The sequence below is a fragment of the Oncorhynchus mykiss genome, chromosome 9, assembly GCF_057628025.1.
Source record: "Oncorhynchus mykiss isolate SJ-2025 chromosome 9, ASM5762802v1, whole genome shotgun sequence".
NCBI classification, from domain to species: domain Eukaryota; kingdom Metazoa; phylum Chordata; class Actinopteri; order Salmoniformes; family Salmonidae; genus Oncorhynchus; species Oncorhynchus mykiss.
Window position 1 is genome coordinate 22,141,230 of NC_143030.1, and position 20,475 is coordinate 22,161,704.

The 20,475-nt window shown below is 44.5% G+C and overlaps 1 protein-coding gene across 8 annotated transcripts in view; it reads right to left on the reverse strand.

The window, feature by feature from the left end:
• Positions 1-22: 22 nt before the first annotated feature.
• LOC110531672 (FMR1 autosomal homolog 1) overlaps positions 23-20,475 on the reverse strand; it is a 29,769-nt gene continuing 9,316 nt past the window's right edge. Inside the window, exons 1-17 of one of the 8 annotated variants that reach the window (XM_090183732.1) lie at positions 18,093-18,513; positions 17,712-17,764; positions 14,695-14,788; positions 13,838-13,909; positions 12,366-12,514; positions 11,905-11,998; positions 11,554-11,670; positions 11,288-11,458; positions 11,104-11,182; positions 9,823-9,932; positions 9,120-9,206; positions 4,562-4,790; positions 3,709-3,888; positions 3,196-3,396; positions 2,971-3,075; positions 2,713-2,798; positions 23-2,627 (exon numbers count right to left, since the gene is read on the reverse strand). In XM_090183732.1, coding sequence (XP_090039858.1) covers positions 2,520-2,627; positions 2,713-2,798; positions 2,971-3,075; positions 3,196-3,396; positions 3,709-3,888; positions 4,562-4,790; positions 9,120-9,206; positions 9,823-9,932; positions 11,104-11,182; positions 11,288-11,458; positions 11,554-11,670; positions 11,905-11,998; positions 12,366-12,514; positions 13,838-13,909; positions 14,695-14,788; positions 17,712-17,764; positions 18,093-18,143 — 1,986 coding nt within the window. In that variant the 5' untranslated portion in view covers positions 18,144-18,513 and the 3' untranslated portion in view covers positions 23-2,519. Of the gene's footprint in view, positions 2,628-2,712; positions 2,799-2,970; positions 3,076-3,195; positions 3,397-3,708; positions 3,889-4,561; positions 4,791-9,119; positions 9,207-9,774; positions 9,933-11,103; positions 11,183-11,287; positions 11,459-11,553; positions 11,671-11,904; positions 11,999-12,365; positions 12,515-13,822; positions 13,910-14,694; positions 14,789-17,711; positions 17,765-18,092; positions 18,514-20,475 lie in introns of those variants that run through there. The other 7 variants (XM_090183730.1, XM_036987508.2, XM_090183731.1 and 4 more) reach the window with 7 other exon arrangements.

Consider the following 20,475-nt stretch of genomic DNA (forward strand, 5'->3'; position numbering starts at 1 on the left):
AAGGGACAAATACGTAAAAATGTATCAAACAATGAAAAGTCCTTTATTGCCATCAGAACATGAGTGAGAAGACCAGACAACCTGACACAGAGTGAAGAGTTGACAGTACCTAAACAGTACTACTAACATACACACAAACGTCAACATTCTCCCCAACCAGAAAGACATAGGGATACAGGGAGCCAAAAGAGGGAGATACAGTATAGACAAGTGAGGTATACGTTTCACAAACAATACATTAAGTGCTCAATCGGTCTCTTAATCCCACATGCAGGCATGCACAACTGAATTCATTATTTGAAAATTAGTGCTCTGCTCTCATACCATGACACAGAAAGACAGTTTAACCAAAAGGGGGCAACACAATCCAGTTGATTTTAATCCAGTAAACACACCTCATCCAAATTTAACCCACTCAATACTTGTGGCTGTGAGAACACTGATGTGCCAGGTTTGTGTTAAAAACGTATTGTAATACTTAAGAGTAAGAAATGGGGCTAATTCTATTCTTAGTCATACCAGTAAAAAGGCAGCCATCTTGTGGGTCAATGAGTGGTGGAAAGGTAGTCAGAGAAGCCACTACAGTACTAAAGTGTCTAAAGCAGGGCTCTCCAACCCTGGTTCTGGAGGGCTACAGTCTGGAAGGAGCAAAAGCCTGCCTACGGGATGGTAGTTCTCCAGGAACAACATTGGAGCCCTGCTCCAAGGTATGGATTCTTAAACACATTCGATGTGGACATTAGCAGCAGTTCTAGTAGTGGATGACGTAATGGTGAAGCTGAAACGTGACCCTCTCCCTCATGCAAAGCTACTGCTAAATGATCATGCAAATTAGCTTGTTTATCGATTTAGAAAAATAGAGCGCAAACTCAGACAGAAGAAATCAATCAGTTCATCTCAGACAATTGATTTCACTTCCATTTTATTTCACATTTTCTATGATGTGGAAAGAACAAAAGTAGTTGAGAGGTAACCAAGACGACAGTAACAACATGAGCCCACAAGCCAACAAGAGTTTGAGTCTCCTCCCTCACGCCCCTCGCCTTTTAAGAACAGGACAACCACCTTGCTTATAGTTAGTTAATCTCAAAAACACTCACGTCTCCTCCGAACATAACGTGGGGCGACCACACTGGCTGCACCCCACCGCCCGTGACTGAATTGCAACAGTGTCGTGTTGCAGTTTGTGCATCTGTGTGTAACAGTGCGTGTGTATAGCTCTCATCTCTTTTGAAGCTGCGCTCATCACCCAGACCCTCTAGAAGGGTGAAACAACGTGGCCAGCCTTCTACAGTCTACCTCCCTCCATCTCTTGGTCATCATGGCGTGTGTTCACCCACATGCTGCAGTTCACCCAGGCATTTGTTAGTGTGGCTGGGAGCTACAGCGCCATGTTACCCTACCTCCCTATTCCACACAGCCAGTAGGCCCGGAGAAAGAGGCACTGTGAAGTTTTGTTTACAGTCTAAATCCATCGACTTATCAAGTACTCAATCTATTTCCTTGTCTGTCAGTCTGAAAGGCTGTGTGTAGGACCAGCCCCGGACACGAGCGTCAAGCAAGGGAGAGGGGAAATGACACAACACCCCTTCCTATCCTCCCAGCCAATAGTGGCCTCACCTGCCATTGTGAACTCACCACTGACCCAGGGTTGCCAGTTCTCAACTGTGCGCACATACATACATCCATACATACACACACACAACCCAAACGCTGTCCAGTCCACTCTTAGGGAGGACAAGCGCCTTGAGTTTTGTTTGGCACCAGACTCTCTGGCCAGTCATTCGTTCCCTCGTTCTTTTCTGTATTACCAGTTAATACCTCTGCAATCATTTAACTCCCCCTTCCCTCGGTACTGGTCTGTTCTCTTCTCAAAGAAAAACCTCTTTCCTGTGAAACAAAAACAAACTAGTTCTTTTTTTTTTTTTTTTTTTTCAAATTCAAGGCACAATGTCTATCAATAATCACATCTGTTTGACTTTCTGTCCATCATCACCAACTGACGTTTAGGCCAGGGTACGTAACGTAACACGCCTGACGCTTGTTCTTCACCTCTTGGACTCGTCCGCCCATCCCTCCTATCCTCCAGCTAGCATCATCTATCCTCCGGACCTTAAGACTGGTAAAAGACATGTCTGTTTGAATGGGAGAGCGGCCAAAAGTCCAAACCAGTGATAACATCAAAATAAAACAAAAAACTTGCAAAAAAAATAAAAAATAAAGTCCCATCCTGTGTTTGTTATTTCTTTAAAAATCAAGTCGTATCCACCAGCTATTTTCTGGCAAGCTAGGTGTTTTTTATTTAAATAAGCACTAAGTACTGATAGATAGGATAACATACACCATTACGTGTGTTTTTATGTACTTTCTCTCCCCCCTCTCTCTCATAGTAGTATGAATCTGGTATTTTGTCGTTTTTCACTCATCTGTTTTAAGGTTTAAGTAAATGCAAGCAGGGACAGAGTTTGCCATGAAGTCTTGCTCTAGACGTGGGTTTTTAGGGGGCGAGGCCTAGTCCTCTACGAGACGCCGTTGACAAGGGTCTCGCTGGGTGTGGCCATGCCGTTGCTAGGGGAACGCTTGGAGGGGGCCATGTGCTCGTCCCTCTTGGCACTGCTCCCGTTCTCCTGAGGAAGGAGAGCAGGGGAGGGAAATGGTCAGTTTAACAGTAAAACTAAAAGCTGACATATTCGTGTGTGTGTGCGCGCATACCTTGAGCTCGGGAGCAGCAAGTGTTTCCTGGGGAAGGGTCTGTCGGCTCTGGGACTCGGCGCGGGAGATGTAGTCTGCCACGGTTACTGAAGAACCAAACAACCCAGAGAACAGTGATGTCATTATACTGGATCTCGTGGTTACAACCCCAGCGCTACACAGTGAGGGGATCAGACTAAGGAAGGATAGGGTAGAGAATAGAAATCTATCCAAGGTCCAGACTGACAACATGGAGGGACGGTCTGACACACTACTCACCTTCAACTGGCAGTCTGTCACAGCTGGCGGATCCTCCCTCTGGGTGATTGCCACGGTTACGGCGACGGCGGCTCCTGTTGCGGCGCTGGGGTCTGCCCTGCTCATCTGGTAAAAAATTTTTTTTATAATGGATAGGAAGTCTGAGAAAATAAACGTTATACTTCAACCTAGTCTCACAGCATAACCATCTGGCGTTCTACAAAATTAAGCCTCAAGCCTTCCTACCCAGTCCATTCTCGTTGGGTCCGGCCTGGCTGTCTGACTCTGTGGCAGCGGCGTCCATCACACTGGGCTCCTGGTCATTGCGGCGACGGCGAGAGCGTCTCCTGAGGTCTACCTCTCCCACCCCCTCACTGGCATCTGTGTCACCCTGCTCACTCTCACCCTCCAGCAGGGAGAACGGGTTGCTGTCCGGGTCCTTCAGCACTGGACAGGGGAGAGAAAAAGAGGGAACGTGAGAGATGGGAAGATGAGGCCTACAACATCAAACTGCACCACCTTCCAGTTATGAGAAACAACTAGACCATGGGGGTTGACCTGGAAGATGCCAATATCACCCGGGTCCGATTCATTAGGGCTAACTGTAGAAAAACGATTTGCTACAAAATACACAAACGAGCGTTTCTCATTGGACAAGTTCAGGCAGTACTTCCCTAATTCCGTTCGTTATCTTCCATTTGGTGCTTAATGAATACAACTCAGTACCCTAGCTTGGACTATTATCCCCCCGTGTTGTACCGGAGCTGATTGAGTTGGAAGGTCGTGAGGCGGGTCCTCCGCGGCCCCGTCCGGTGTTGGATCCACGGCCCCTGCCACCCCGGCGGGAGCCTCGCTCATCTCCACCCACGCCCCGTGGACGCTGGTCACGCTCATTGAGGTCCTCAGGCTCAGAGGCGTTGGACTGCTCAGAGTTGGTACCTGTAACACAGACAGAAACATACAGCATAAAAACAAAGGTATAGAACAAGGGATGAGCAAAAACAGAGGATAAAGAGAGGGTGTGCATGAGGAAAGAGGAAGATGCAGGGTGGGGTCTATGTCAAATAGAGGGTGCTTATATTTGTCCTGTTTCACACATGTACAAGTGTGTAACCTGTACCGTGTGTGGTGTAAAATGGACTTTTTTTAATATCCCACTCACGGCCAGGGATCAGTCATTACTAACAGCGACCCTGGAGCAATTAGGTTTAAGATCCTTGCTCAAGGGCAGATGGACCAATTTTTCGTCCTAGTCGGCTCGGGGATTACGAGGCCAACGCTCTGAACGCTAAGTTACCTCCCACCATACGTGGGAGGTTCTACCGGTAGTCTAAGTATGTACCAGTCAACTCATCAGCAAACCCATGAGAGAGGGTGTTCTCCTAGTAGAGTCAGACTAGTTGGTGTTCACTGCAGCAAAGCTCAAAATTTAACCAGATCATCATCCCTGAAGACTATTGACAGAGTGGAGACTGCAAACAACTAATATCACACAGAACCAACAACTAACAACCCAGAAAGGAAATTGAATTATTCAGATAAGAAGCATGCCAGGTTTGTTAAGTCAGAATCTGTCATAAACAGGGAGGGATCAAAGGAGTTGTCTAGTCACCATATCCAGAGTACTGGCTGTTGGAGGGCCTGCGCCCTCGGCCGCGGCCTCCGTAGATGCGGGAGGTGTGGAGGTTGGTGGAGTTGCTGCTCTCGTCCGTCAGGTAGCCCTTCTCCCTGTCCCCGGGGCCAGTGCCCCCGACCCGACTAGGGGGAGCACGATAACCCACCCCGATCTGACGGAGCTGCTCGTCAATCTGCAGCCGCTCCAGACGCAGCTGCTCCACTTCCTGTTAGAGAGACAGAAGTACATGTTAGAACTTACATCCTAGACTCATTCCTATTGGGCAGTGCATTTGTTAGAACTTACATCCTAGACTCATTCCTATTGGGCAGTGTATATGTTAGAACTTACATCCTAGACTCATTCCTATTGGGCAGTGTATATGTTAGAACTTACATCCTAGACTCATTCCTATTGGGCAGTGTATATGTTAGAACTTACATCCTAGACTCATTCCTATTGGGCAGTGTATATGTTAGAACTTACATCCTAGACTCATTCCTATTGGGCAGTGTATATGTTAGAACTTACATCCTAGACTCATTCCTATTGGGCAGTGTATATGTTAGAACTTACATCCTAGACTCATTCCTATTGGGCAGTGCATATGTTAGAACATACATCCTAGACTCATTCCTATTGGGCAGTGTATATGTTAGAACTTACATCCTAGACTCATTCCTATTGGGCAGTGTATATGTTAGAACTTACATCCTAGACTCATTCCTATTGGGCAGTGTATATGTTAGAACTTACATCCTAGACTCATTCCTATTGGGCAGTGTATATGTTAGAACTTACATCCTAGACTCATTCCTATTGGGCAGTGTATATGTTAGAACATACACTACCGTTCAAAAGTTTGGGGTCACTTAGAAATTCCCTTGTGTTTGAAAGAAAAGCACTTTTTTTGGTCCATTAAATCTAATTGATCAGAAATACAGTGTAGACATTGTTAATGTTATCAATTACTATTGTAACTGGAAATAAAAAAAATGAGTTTCTACACAGGCCCATTATCAGCAACCATCACTCCTGTGTTCCAATGTCACATTGTGTTAGCTAATTCAAGTTGATCATTTTAAAAAGGAACATTGATCATTAGAAAACCCTTTTGCAATTATGTTCGGATTAAAGAAGCAATAAAACTGGCCTTTAGACTAGTTGAGTATCTGGAGCATCAGCATCGGTTGGATCGATTACAGGCTCAAAATGGCTAGAAAAATAACTTCCTTCTGAAACTCAGTCTATTCTTGTTCTGAGAAATGAAATTGCCAAGAAACTGAAGATCTTGAAATAAGAAATAGATGTCAGTTTCTTGGCCAACGCCGTGCACTACACCCTTCACAGAACAGCTCAAACTGGCTCTAAGCAGAATAGAGAGGGAGGCCCCAGTGCACAATTGAGCAAGAGAACAAGTGTCTTGTTTGAGAAACAGACGCCTCAAGTTCTCAACTGGCAGCTTCATTAAATGGTACCCGCAAAACACCAGTCTCAAAGTCAACTGTGAAAAGGCGACTCTGGGATGCTGGCCTTCTAGGCAAAGTTCGTCTGTCCAGTGTCTGTGTTCTTTTGCCCATCTTAATATTTTATTTTCATTGGCCAGTCTGAGATATGACTATTTCTTTGCAACTCTGCCTAGAAGGCCAGCATCCCGGAGTCGCCTCTTCACTGTTGACGTTGAGACTGGTGTTTTGCCTGGTACCATTTAATGAAGCTGCCAGTTGAGGACTTGAGGCGTCTGTTTCTCAAACAAGACACTTGTTCTCTTGCTCAATTGTGCACTGGGGCATCCCTCTCTATTCTGCTTAGAGCCAGTTTGAGCTGTTCTGTGAAGGGCGTAGTGCACGGCGTTGGCCAAGAAACTGAAGATCTCGTACATTTCTCACATGGAATAGCCTTCATTTCTCAGAACAATAATAGACTGATGAGTTTCAGAAGTTGGTTCATTGTTTCTGGCCATTTTGAGCCTGTAATCGAACCCACAAATGCTGATGCTCCAGATACTCAACTAGTCTAAAGGACAGTTCTATTGCTTCTTTTATCAGAACCGTTTTCAGCTGTGCAAACATAATTGCAAAAGCGTTTTCAAATGATCAATTAGCCTTTTATAATGATAAACTTGGATTAGCTAAGACAACGTGCCACTGGAACACAGGAGTGATGGTTGCTGATAATGGGCCTGTGTACACAGATGTAGAAATTCCATTAAAAAAAAAAGAAACTGCCGTTTCCAGCTACAATAGTCATTTACAACATTAATGTCTGATCAACTCGATGTTATTTTAATGGATAAAAATGTTGTTTATTTTTTAAGACATTTCTAAGTGACCTCAAACGTTTGAACGGTAGTGTACATCCTAGACACATTCCTATAGGGCAGAGCACGTTAGAACATATGCTGCCTGAGGAAGACTAGTTGAAACGCGTTGCAGTTGGGGGTCCTGATGCACTATGCTAACTGCTCCCATATGTATTCTGAAGTAAATATATTCTGTTAATAGTCCACTGAAGTTTATTGGAAAGTACTGGCCGCCGACTCGTCTTCTTTCATTACAACATAGACAGAAAGAATATCTTGTGTGGGCAAAGAGCCTGGACCTGAGCCTTTGAAACATACAGGACCCATCCCAAAATGGCATCACATTCCCTATATTGTGCACTACTTTTGTCGGGAGCTTTATGGGCCATACTGCAACAGTTTGACGTGAAATTTCAGTATCTGAGAAGAAGGAAAAAAGCCTTTAAGACTGACATATCTTTTTCAGTTCTGCAGTGTGGGCAAGACTGTGGGTAGCCGGATCAGTTTAGGAGTGTAAGGGCTGGGGATCAAGTACACTGACAGCAGTTCACTGGGGCCTTTTGGTTAGGTGAGGTGGCTGAGGGTGTCACTTCAGAATGCAACAGCTGCTGAACAGCTGACCCTTGAGGGAGGTGGCTGACCAGGAGCAAGGGGGTGTAAGGATGGGTAGAGGCGTTATTTTGGGAGGCTAGGGTCCAGATAACCTGTAATCTACACCGCCACCCCCTCTTCCCAACCCTGAGCAGGGGACTATTTATAAAAGCACGCAGGGTAAGGGTAAAACGGAGCTTCTCTCAGCAGCTTTCACATGGAGGTAAAGGGTGGATGGAGGGGGGGACAGGTGACCACTGAAATGATCTGGAACCCCCACCCACCCCACAAGTCCCCATACAGTGTACAGTACATCACCTATTGAAATACACTAGTTTCCCATATTCACAAGTAGGTAGATTAGAAACTTGCTCCTGATTCAGGGTCAGATATTAATTGCCTTATATGGTTATGAGGGAGGGTAATTTGATCCTAGAACTGTGAGTAAGGGGAATGCCTACCATGCGTGTATATTCAGGCCATTGGCCCAGTCACAGTGCCTAGGTTTACTCTAGATATTCAGAGGCATATAGGGTCAACATTTACTGTGCCTTGAGAAAGAATTCATACCCCTCGACTTACTCCACATTGTTCTGTTACAGCCTGAATTCAAGCTACACACAATACCCCATAATAACAAAATGAAAACATGTTGAGACATTCCTGCAAATTTATTGAAAATGAAATAGAGAAATCAAATTTACATAAGTATTCAAACCCCTAAATCAATACAGATTAGAATCAACTTTGGCAGAGATTACAGCTGACAGTCTTTCTGGGAAAGTCTAAGAGCTTTGCACACCTGGATTGTACAATATTTGCACATTATTCTTTGAAATTATTCAAGCTCTGTGAAGTTGGTTATTGAACATTGCTTGACAGCCTTTTTGAAGTCTTGGGTTTAAGTGATTTAAGTCAAAACTATGCCACTTAGGAACATAATGTCGCCTTGGTAAGCAACCCCAGTGTACACTGGGCCTGTGTTTATTGTCCTTCTGAAAGGTTCATTTGTTTCCCAGTGTCTGTTGCTTAGCATTATTTAGTTTCTTTTTTATCCCCCCCCCTTGCCGATGACAAGCATACCCATAACATCGCAGCCACCAACATGCTTGAAAATATGAAGAGTGGTACACAGTGATGTGTTGCGTTTGCCCCAAATATAAAGCTTTGTATCCAGGACATTGAGTTTTAATTTAGTGCAATTTTGCAAACGGATGCATGTTTTGGAACATTTTATTCTGTACAGGCTTCCTTTTCACTCTGTCATTTAGGTTAGTATTGTCACTATAACGTGGACCAAACCTCAGTTCTCCCACATTACAGCCAGTAAACTCACTGTTTTAAAGTCAACATTGGCCTCATGGTGAATTCCCTGAGCGGTTTCCTTCCTTTCCGGCAACTGAGTTAGGAAGGATGCCCGTATCTTTGTAGTGACTGGGTGTATTGACACACCATCAAAAATGTAATTAGTAACTTCACCATGCTCAAAGCGACATGGGCGACAAATTTCCACAAACAATTCCACTTTGACATCATTAAATCTCAATTTAATACAATTCAGCCTGTAACAAAATGTGGAAAAAGAGGAGTGAATACTTAGAGGGTTGAGTATCTATTACTTGTCTGGTGGTCTGTGTATGGGTTTCTGCGTGTGTGTCTCACCTGTAGGTAGGCCACATGGTACTCCAGCAGGGCCTGGGCATTGCTGATGTTCTCCTTAGTTCCCACAAAGACGAAGGGGACCATGCCCTGGAGAGGAGGAGAGGAGGATTTAAGACAGACTGGTAGAGCAGACTTACTAGTGGAGAGCGCGTCATGGATTTCAGGAGGGCGAGTCCTGCTGTTTAGTCATGGACATTTGTACATTTTCGCAAGGGCCAAAGAACCGATGTATTTACGTTGATGTAGAAATACGCTGAATGAGAGAGGGTTCTCTTTGAAGGAAACATTTCAGAAAACTTGCGTGTACGCTCACAATCACAAGAAAGCACAGTGAACAACAAACACCAACCGATGAGACCCCAGCCAACCCCCCTAGAACAGGTGCGGTACAGTACAGACATGCTGTGGAAACTGAAATGGGATAACTGACAGCCTGTAGACAGAGCTTATGGTTTTACAGAAATCCCAGTTGAAGGACTGCTGGATTTCCTGCTTATTCTTTCCTAACTCCAGAAATCTTCCAACCAGAATCTCTGGAAATGTTGGGAAAGCGATCAGAATTGACAAAGACGATGGCGGTGACGGTGAAAACATAGAAGCGGTAATTAACACCGTGGTACGGTTATTGTTAGAGCGGCCGCAGCGCTCCATTCACCTCTTGTTTAGGGGCAGTGTCTTCTCTGCCAGCCCCCTGCCTGCCTACCTCCTCCCGGGGAAGCTTTTTGTCGTTGTCCCCCTCGATCCGGACCCGAACCACACCCGACTTGTCTACGATCTCCTGAATGACTTTTCCGTTCTTGCCGATCACTTTGCCTGGGAGAGGGGGGGGGGGGGGGAGAAAAGGTGGACGAGTCAAGAATAGTTGGACGAGTCAAGTTTATATTAAAATAAAAAACGATGGCACAATTGAGATGGTATCATTGTTTCTCAATACATGTATATACACAGGACATTTTGTGATTGACTAAATCACGGGTATGTGCTTTAACTTGTTGAGTGTAGGGGGCAGTATTTTGATTTTGGATGAAAAACGTACCCATTTGAAACTGCCTATTTCTCAGGCCCAGACACTAGAATATGCATATAATTGTCAGATTAGGATAGAAAACACTATAAAGTTTCCAAAACTGTCAAAATATTGTCTGTGAGTATAACAGAACTGATATGGCAGGCAAAAACAGGAGGAAAATCAAACCAGGAAGTGGCTTCTATTTTGAAAGCTCCATGTTCCATAGCATGCCTTCGCTCCATTTAAAGGGATACCAACCAGTTTCCTTTTCCTATCGCTTCCTCAAGGTGTCAGTCTTTAGACATAGTTTCAGGCTTTTATTTTGAAAAAATGAGCGAGAAAGATAACATTGCGTCAGTGGATAGCTGGGTGTTCACATGAGTTTTGCTTGCGCAACAGTGGGGCAGCCATTGTCTCTCCCTCTCCTATTGAAAAAGCGATTGTCCCGGTTGATATATTATCGATTATATATTTTAAAAACCTGAGGATTGATTATAAAAAACGTTTGACATGTTTCTGTGGACATTACGGATACTATTTAGCATTTGTCTGCGATGTCGTGACAACTCGAGCCCGTGGATTTCTGAACATACCACGCCAAACAAATGGAAGTATTTTGGATATAAAAATAATCTTTATGGAACAAAACGAACATTTATGTAACTAGGAGTCTCGTGAGTGAAAACATTATTGCTTTTCTGATTTTTGTGACCAAGCTACTTTGATACTAGGTGTTCATAATGTTTTTTTCTAGTGATCGATCAACTCACAAACGCTGTAAAGCATATTTTCAAAATCTGACATGCCAGGTGGATTAACAACAAGCTAAACTGTGTTTTGCTATATTGCACTTGTGATTTCATGAAAATTAAATATGTTTAGTCATTTTATTTGAATTTTGCGCACTGCAATTCAGCGGGTGTTGATGAAAATGATCCCGCTAATGGGATGGGGTGCGTCAAGAAGGTAACTCACCTACGAGGTTCCTGGGCACCTGGAAGTAGTCTTCTTTGAACTCCAGGAAAACCCTGGCCAGTTTCACTGCTTCTGGAGTCTGCAATGCAAACAAGCCATTATACACAGAGACAAAGACTGACACACACACCAAGACCCCTCTCTCTCACCTAAACACACGCACAAACACGACACGCCCACACACCTCTCCGTAGATCCTGAAGGTGCAGCTCTCCTCCTCCAGTTCGATGGCGGTGACGCCGGGCACCTTCCTGGCCTGCTGAATGTTGGCACCGTGGGAGCCAATGGCCAGACCCATCAGGTCTTCCCTTACCTTCACCTCCTCCTGGTATGCTGACGCCAGCTGCTTACTGGTCTGAGGGGCAAGGAGAAAAGGGTGTATGCCTCGACATTTTGATGGCCTGTCTCCACGTTACATTTTAATTGAATGAACATGATGTGCATTTGTACCTCAAGGTGTTTAGTGGCTTCTTCGTTGCGGGACATGAGCATGAGCTTGGTACGGATGCTGCGGAAGTGCATGTCGCTCAGGAGAGCAGCACGCTTTACTGACGTCTCGTTCGTTGACTAGAGAAAGAGAGAATTAGTGTGAGAAAGCTACTTTTACAGAGAAAAAAAAAGGACAAAACTATGGTCCGTATTAAAAACATGTCGTAGTTGTTGTGTTGATATAGGATCACGCCCCCCAGTCCATATAACCTTATGAATGACCTAAAAAGGCTTATTTGATCCTAGATCAGCACTCCTACTCTGAGAAGCTTAGTGAATACAGGCCCTGGAAGCAGTAGTTGTAATACTGACCAGCACGGTGAGCTCGTGTGAGGCTGCACTGTAGAAGATACAGTTGGCTCCGATGGCTTTCCTGAAGTCTTTGTGGATGTTGTCGTTTGCACAGCTGTTGGTCCAACAATAAACTCTGGGTGAATCCACAGTTACTCACAACAATAACAACACACTATGTAGCTACTGAGAGAGGCGCCATTGGCCTGGCCAAACACGACAAAGCTCAGATGACATTTCAATGTATTTAACTGTAACAAGAACCCCCTCACAAATAGCACCCTATAACCTACATAGTTCACTACGAGACAGAACAGTCAAAAGTAGTGCACTAAATAGGAAATAGGTTTTCCATTTCATGTCAAAGCAATATACTCCAGTGACTATTGGAGTAACACCCGTAGACGGTCAGTCTGAGTGCAGTGCTACAGCGCCACCAGTGGTGAGGCTGGTGTAGTGCAGTGCCAGGGTCAGACACTCACATGTCCCGGAGGTCTTCTGGGACAGCGATGGGGACCTTGTGGAAGGAGTTTCGGGAGGAGGGGCTGTTGGGGTTGACGGGACGGATGCGTTCGTGCGTGACGATCTCGTTGTATGTGGCGTCGCAGGCTGCGTACTCGATGACGTAGAACTGAAGGGTTCAAATTGAGACAAGGGTTCTCAGAGAGAAATGGCAAGAGAAATAAAAGTAGTGCTGAAGAGTATTTAATCAAGAGACAAACCCATATGAACATATGGGCCAAATAATAAGGAGGGGCCATATTCAGTCAGGCTAGACACGTTAATACTGCCCAACTACCTAGTCAGCAAACACCGCAACAAATCTAAAAAAAAGACCAAGACTGCATTCATACCACAGACAACTTATTTCTCCATCACATTGAGGATTAATAGGGTTTTTAAGGAAAGTAAATCAAAAATGGCACTTCTCTTTAATATTTCATCCAGCTTAGCCTTTATTAATTTGATTGATGAACCAAGCCCTTTTTCTAGTCCCCTCTGGCTCAGAATAAGAGCGAGAAAGAGGGAGGAGAAAGAGACGGAACACACCACACGCCATGCTCTTAGGCCAGTATTAAAACCATCACTAAACAGAGCAGACATTCCAACAGGGCTTTATCACGGATCCAAATGCAGTTGTAGTATCTAGCGTCAAACAGCACGAGGCCTCAATAACTAACACCTCAGTCTCACCCTTGTCGTATCTAGCATGACACACAGCACGAGTCCTCAATAACCAACACCACCTCAGTCTCACCCTACGGACCCATAGTCTGCCTGTTTTGATTCTCAGAGCTCCGGTCAAAAGTAGTGCACTATATAGGGAATAGGGGGCCGACTCGGGAAGAAAACGCCTCGCCACTCCTGAAGATCTGAGAGGATTGAACAGGTATAAAACAATGGTAGTTGCTTTAGAGTTCCTTCTCATAGACTAGGTGAAACTTCCCCCATAATTCCACCTAGAGAATGCTTTCTGATCTACAGAAGTGCGTCAGGTGTAGGGGTCAATATGGAATCTAGAATCTGTGTATAGTCTGGGTGGCCCTACAGTATGGGCCAGCCTGCATTAAACACACAATGCGCTTCCTGCTGCCTTAGCTGACCCTATTAACCTACACTAGACTGCTGTCAGTCGGTCTAGCCAAGGAATGACTGAGGGATATCCCATAGTGGATGATGAGGGTGTTTAAAACGCTGATTCATCACACAACATGCACATGACACGAGAGTGCACCAAATGACGACATGGACTGATCTTGATGTTGAAAAGAGGACTAAATAGCTAAAGTATTGGTTGAGAATGAGATATTCTTCATGCCTCTGTTCACAAAAGAGAGTGAAACTGTGAAACAGGAAACTCGACTCCTTACGAACACACACCGTACCCCCCCCCACCGACCCCATGCCGGCCCCAGCGTGCACCCAACCCCTAACTCACCAGTCCCTGACTCACCTCTCCCTTCATCATTCTCACCCGGGCCAGCCACCAGCCACATGGCTCCTGCTCGTTGGCCCTGGAGTACACCTGGGGAGGGGTAGAGGAGAGATGATTAAAACTGAGCAGAGTTTATACCTGCAAGGGATGCAAACTTCCACTATGTCCCTGGTTAAAAAATTCTGGATTTCCTGTTTAGGCCCATTTCCTCCTGTATATAGGAATATTCCAAACAATATTTATAGGAAACCTGGGAGTTCCCATAACTTTGCAACCCTAATACCTGCTTAGGGACGCATATAGCAAGGATGGTACCAGAGCAATAAGAGGAATATAACTGGACAATTACAAAAAGAGGGAATCTCTCTTCGGAAAACAATGTAGCATAAACCATCACTTTCAGGTGTGAAAAACTTATAGAAAAGTGATAATTGTGAATGTATGAGATATAAATAAATGATATGGACAATGAGATGAGTTTGTCTCAATGGCGATAATGAGTGCTGCTGTGATGAATGGAATCCTAGCTGGCTAATCACGTGACTAAATTGGACCGTGGGTAATCTCTCTCTAGATCACGCTGCCGTGGTGAACAGGACTCCGGGTAATCTCTGGACTAGCAGGGAACTGCCACATGGGTAGTAATCTCCAGCTATGACTGGAATCATGGCGGAGGAAGCAAACTAGACCGTTGATAGTGATATGGATTAATGTATGGTACGGGACTCTGTATGACATCACAGTAACACTGGGGGAAAACCGCAACCCCCCCAGAAATCCCAGTTGGAAGATTCCTGGAACTTTTCTAGAAGCAGTTTCGCAACCCTAGAGGGAGATAGTGGGGTCTGTGACATGACATGAACAGCCTGGCGTACCTCAACCTCCTCTCCCTCGCCGATGTCCTTGTGGTAGTCGGCTGGAGGCGGCAGCCGCACGTCACTGAAGGGCAGCTGTCTCTCTGGTTGCCAGCTTTTTAGGGAGACAGGGAGAGAGGCCAAACAATCAAACACACACCGGTCAGCCATCTTACAAACAGGAGACACCTGAAAGACTACAACATCAGCTAACTCCCTCTTCCGGTCATGTGATTTATAACAGGAAACAAGTCCACTACCCGTAGCACTTTCTCTGGCCTCTGCATGCGCGTGCGTGCAGGGCTCTACAGTGCGACCATTTTACTTGCATATGCACCAAAATATTTTGCTGTGAGACCAGGAATGTCATTTTTCATTGTGCTCCTAATTGTCTGTGTTCACCTACATTTTAACTTAGGCACACACGTGCTCCTTGTAAAAAAAGGTCAGTGTGTAGAGCCCGTGTGTGTACTTCCAGAACATAGTCCCTAATGAAATGACTAAGAAACACAGCAAAACACAAGAGACAGACCCCTAACATAAGGCTTAATAGTCCTGCTGCCTGAGGCGGTGTTCTCTAGCTGACAGACAAATCGCATGGTGACAGTCCGTGAAAGGGAGTAATGTACAGTTGAAGACGGAAGTTTACATATACCTTAGTCAAGTACAGTTAAACTCAGTTTCACAATTCCTGACATTTAATCCTAGTAAAAAAAATAAGTCTCAGGTCAGTTGGGATCTCCACTTTATTTTAAAAATGTGAAATGTCAGAATAATAGAGAATTATTTATTTCAGCTTGTATTTCTTTCATCACATTCCCAGTGGGTCAGAAGTTTACATACACTCAAATAGTATTCGGTAGCATTGACTTAATTGTTCAACTGGGGTCAAAGGTTTCAGGAAGCCTTCCACAAGCTTCCCAAAATAAGTTGGGTGAATTTTGACGTATTCCTCCTGACAGAGCTGGTGTAACAGTCAGATTTGTAGGCCTCCTTGCTCCCAAGCGCCTTTTCAGTTCTGCCCACACATTTTCCAACTTTGGAACAATGCTTGGGGTCATTGTCCATTTGGAATACCTATTTGGGACCAAGCTTTAACTTCCTGACTGATGTCTTGAGATGTTGCTTCAATATATCCACATTTTCCTGCCTCATGATGCAATATATTTTGTGAAGTGCACTAGTCCCTCCTGCAGCAAAGCACCCCCAAAACATGATGCTGCCACCCCCGTGCTTCACAGTTGGGCTGGTGTTCTTCAGCTTGCAAACCTCCCCCTTTTTCCTCCAAACATAACGATGGTCATTATGGCCAAACAGTTCAAATTTGGTTTCATCAGACCAGAGGACATTTCTCCAAAAAAGTACAATCTTTGTCCCCATGTTCAGTTGCAAACCGTAGTCTGGCATTTTTATGGCGGTTTTGGAGCAGTGGCTTCTTCCTTGCTGAGCAGCATTTCAGGTTATGTCAATATAGGACTCGTTTTTCTGTGGATATAGATACTTTTGGTCGCAAATTAGTCTTCCTCCAGCATCTTCACAAGGTCCTTTGCTGTTCTGGGATTGATTTGCACTTTTCACACCAAAGTACGTTCATCTCTAGGAGACTGAACGCTTCTCCTTCCTGAGTGGTATGATGGCTGCGTGGTCCCATGGTGTTTATACTTGCGTACTATTGTTTGTACAGGTTAACATGGTACCATCAGGCATTTGGAAATTGCTCCCAAGGATGAACCAGACCCGTGGAGGTCTAGAATGTATTTTCTGAGGTCTTGGCTGATTTCTTTTGATTTTCCAATGATGTCAAGCAAAGGGGCATTCAGTTTGAAGGTAGGCCTTGAAATACATCCACAGGTACACCTCCAATTGACTCAAATGATGTCAATTAGCCTATCAGAAGCTTCTAAAGCCATGACATCATTTTCTGGATATTTCCAAGCTGTTTAAAGGCACAGTCAATTTAGTATAAGGAAACTTCTGACCCACTTGAATTGTGAATTATAAGCGAAATCTGTCCGTAAACAATTGTTGGAAAAATGACTTGTGTCGTGCACAAAGTAGATGTCCTAACCAACTTTCCAAAACTATAGTTTGTTAACAAGAAATTTGTGGAGTGATTGAAAAACGAGTTAATGACTCCAATCTAAGTGTATGCAAACTTCCGACTTCAACTGTATTTTTGCAATGGGAAAAGCCATAAACTTACTGGGTTGGGTGTAACTCAATTACATTTGGTAATGATCCTAAGATGGCACCTATAATCTACAGTAGATAAATTATCTACATATAGACTGTGTGTGTATAAAGGCAAAGTGAGAGAGACGATTAGAATCATCATCAGAAACGTCAGTGGATTACAGAACTAGTGTGTGTGCATTTATCTCAAACACTAAAAACGAGAGCTCGGCCTAATAACAGCTCAATGGACTGCAGCTTCGTTCACAAATTCACAGAAAGATACTTATGCTCACTAAGTGAGGGGGTTCATGATCATTTTAATATAGGCTAGCATTCACATAAAATAGGGTTGAACTGTACACAGGTTGAGGATATTGGTGAAAATATGAAGACATTCTTTTTAAAAAGTATCAAAGTGCCAAAGCAGGCACTCATAGAAAGCACAGGTTTCAAGCAGTCATGTAGTATCTCACAAACAGCTACTCCTCCACAAGGCGAGGGGGGGGGGGTGGGAACAGCAGAACCATCCCAAGAATGTCAGGGGCCACTGTCCAGTACGCCTGCCTGTATACCTCAGAGGACTATATTTAGGGACACCACAGACGGACAGAGTCAACTAGAGGAAGCGGAATGGGGGGGGGGGGGGGGGGGGTAGGAGCTACTATAAATGGTTTTGTGGACAGCCGTGTCCCGAGCACAGGTGGTGCTGAAATGGGGATTTCAGGAAGAAAGTAAAACAAGGAGATCGATGACTCGAGCAGCGTGGGTAGACTGGTGTGTGTGTCTAACTAGAATAAACCTGTGACTCAGTAACTCACAAATAGAGGAGCTACTACACGTCACGAGTGTAAATAACAACTTACTTGTTTTCAAATACTATTGTGAGTGAGTCTTCATGGACATCTTTGATGAACCCCTGAAAAAGAGGAGAAAAGGTTGATGCATATGCATGTCAGAGGGTAAAAACAGGTCTCTAGGGCTGGCACGGTTATGGATGAAAAGTCCTGAAAATAAAATCAGTGGAACAAATGGCTGACTGAAGAGGGGGCGGCGGGGCATTCATGCAGTCGAGTCCTTTTCTACAGTAACATGGACTCAATGTGAGGAAACATTGTTGCGCCTTGCAAAAATGTAGAATGTTTATGCAAATGTTGACCGAAGTGGCTCACGCAATGGAGTGTTTGTCATGTTAGTCGAGTTGAATCAACAAATCACGGCACATTGAAGGTTACACATCCTTTTACCTCTTGTTTTGCTCCCATGCGTAAACTTGCAATGGTCGCCAGTCCACTCATTATAGTCTCTGACTTGAATGAGGACGCCCGTATTATACATTCGATTTGTATTGCAGGACATGCAGTCAGGAGCAGAGGAGAAAACGGGAGTAAAAATGTGTTGCTGTTCGAACGGTTACTACGGCGACCGCAGTAATTTGGCTAGCAGCTATCCACAATTCCATGACCGTCACAACCCTAGGTCCGACTGCACAAGCGTGCACGCAGATCAAAAGTGCACAACACGACCTTCCCCACTGGAGAAAGTTAAGTGATACTGGATCAACAGCCATTACAAGAGACTCCTCCTCCAAATCTGTCCCCCATCCATCAGTCAGCCCTCCACAGATCTGTCACACTGTGCCATTAACTCCCCGTAAGGGTGACAGTTGGGAGTAGTGGAGGGAGGTTGCCATGGTGCTCAGTGTTACACTGCCTTATATGGGGCCAAGAGGTCGCTGGCAGTGGCACTAGGGCCTGAGAGGGAGAGTGATTGTCAGAGCTTCACCTGCTGGAAAGGAAACCTAAGGTTTCGAGAGGCAGCGCAGGCGTTATACATACTCAAAGGCCTTACAAGTGATAGCATCAGATTCCCTTATACTACACAATCTAACAATAACTTCAGTTCCACTGCTGCCACTTTTAGGCAGAGAGAGACGGCCTCAGAGAGAGACGGCCAATGAGCCAGAGGGACGCCAGATTGTGTTGTGACAGTGCAATTCAAACTGCCACTGTCTGTGTTGCTGTCACTCAAACTGCAGGCTAGTGCCACAGAGACGAGCTAGCTAGTAGTTACCAGAGGGGGGGGGAGAAGAAGAAAGTAAAACACTTTGGATAGCTGCCTTGTTTGATGAAAGGAGACGGGCATAGTATATTCCAATACATGGCTTACTGAAGTAGTTCTAATGAATGGTGTTAATTTTACTACCAGGTCAAAGGTCAGGCATGCCTTTTGGCATAAGTGCACAGAGGTTAGAGTGTCATTCCTGGTGGTACAGTGAGGTCACTCCTTCTCCGGCCATGTGCAGCACTAGGATAACTCCCCACATGCCCAAAGACGGACCACTCTGGCGTGGGGGTGCCAGGTCTACTCTACACAACCCTGGTATAGGACAACGTCTCTGTAAGCACCTGTGTAAGGAAGGTATTTTGTCTGTTTTAATATTGGACACAAGACCACAAATACCAGCAAATCTCCAAGTCACTTGAATATTGGAAAGTATTTTGATGCTTGGATGAAAAACGTACCCAAATGAAACTGCCTATTTCTCAGGCCCAGAATCTAGAATATGCACATAATTGTCAGATTAGGATAGAAAACTCTAAAGTTACCAAAACTGTCAAAATATTGTCTGAGTATAACATAACTGATATAGCTGTGCAGCAATGCTCCCCATCCAATCTGACAGAGCTTGAGAGGATCTGCAGAGAAGAATGGGAGAAACTCCCCAAATCCAAGTGTGCCATTGACAGAGCCGTCACAACATTCAGCCAGCATGATAGATGTTAACAAAGAGCAAGATCAACCAAAGACATTCCCATTCTTGCTCTTTTTCAACTAAATGGTTTATGTCACTATAGATCTGTCAGACCCATGTGGCAAAATCATTATAGCGGTCACTATTCTTGACCTGTGAAACCTAGTGTCTAGTCACCACAGCTGACCCCTCAGGCCGGGACGACATTCCCCCTGGTCCCCCAGATCACGCTTAACCAGTTATGCATTTTGGATGACATTTTTTTCCCGTTTTAAACAAGATATTTTGTCACGAAAAGATGCTCGACTATGCATATACTTGACAGCTTTGGAAAGAAAACACTGACGTTTCCAAAACTGCAAAGATATTATCTGTGAGTGCCACAGAACTGATGTTACAGGCAAAACCCAGATAAAAATCCAACCAGGAAGTGACACATTTTTTTAAACCGCCTCATGCCAATGACTCCTTATATGGCTGTGAATGAGCTTACGTTTTCCACGTATTCCCCAAGATGTCTACAGCATTGTGACATATTTTTAGGCATTTCCATTGAAGAATGGCTGTAAGGGACCATATATAGCACGTGGTCACATGGTGTCTCCCGCAGAAAATCTCACGTAAAATACTGGAGGTAGACATTTTTTAAATCGCTTCTTATGAGAAACCAATTGCCTCGATGGATATATTATTGAATATATATATGTTAAAAACACCTTGAGGATGGATCCTAAACAACATTGCCGTGTTTATCGATATTATGGAGCAACTTTTGAAAAAAGTTTGGCGTTATAGTTGTAGCATTTTACGGTCGATTTCTCAGCCAAGCATGATGAAGAAACGAGAGCTATTTCACCTACAAAAATAATATTTTG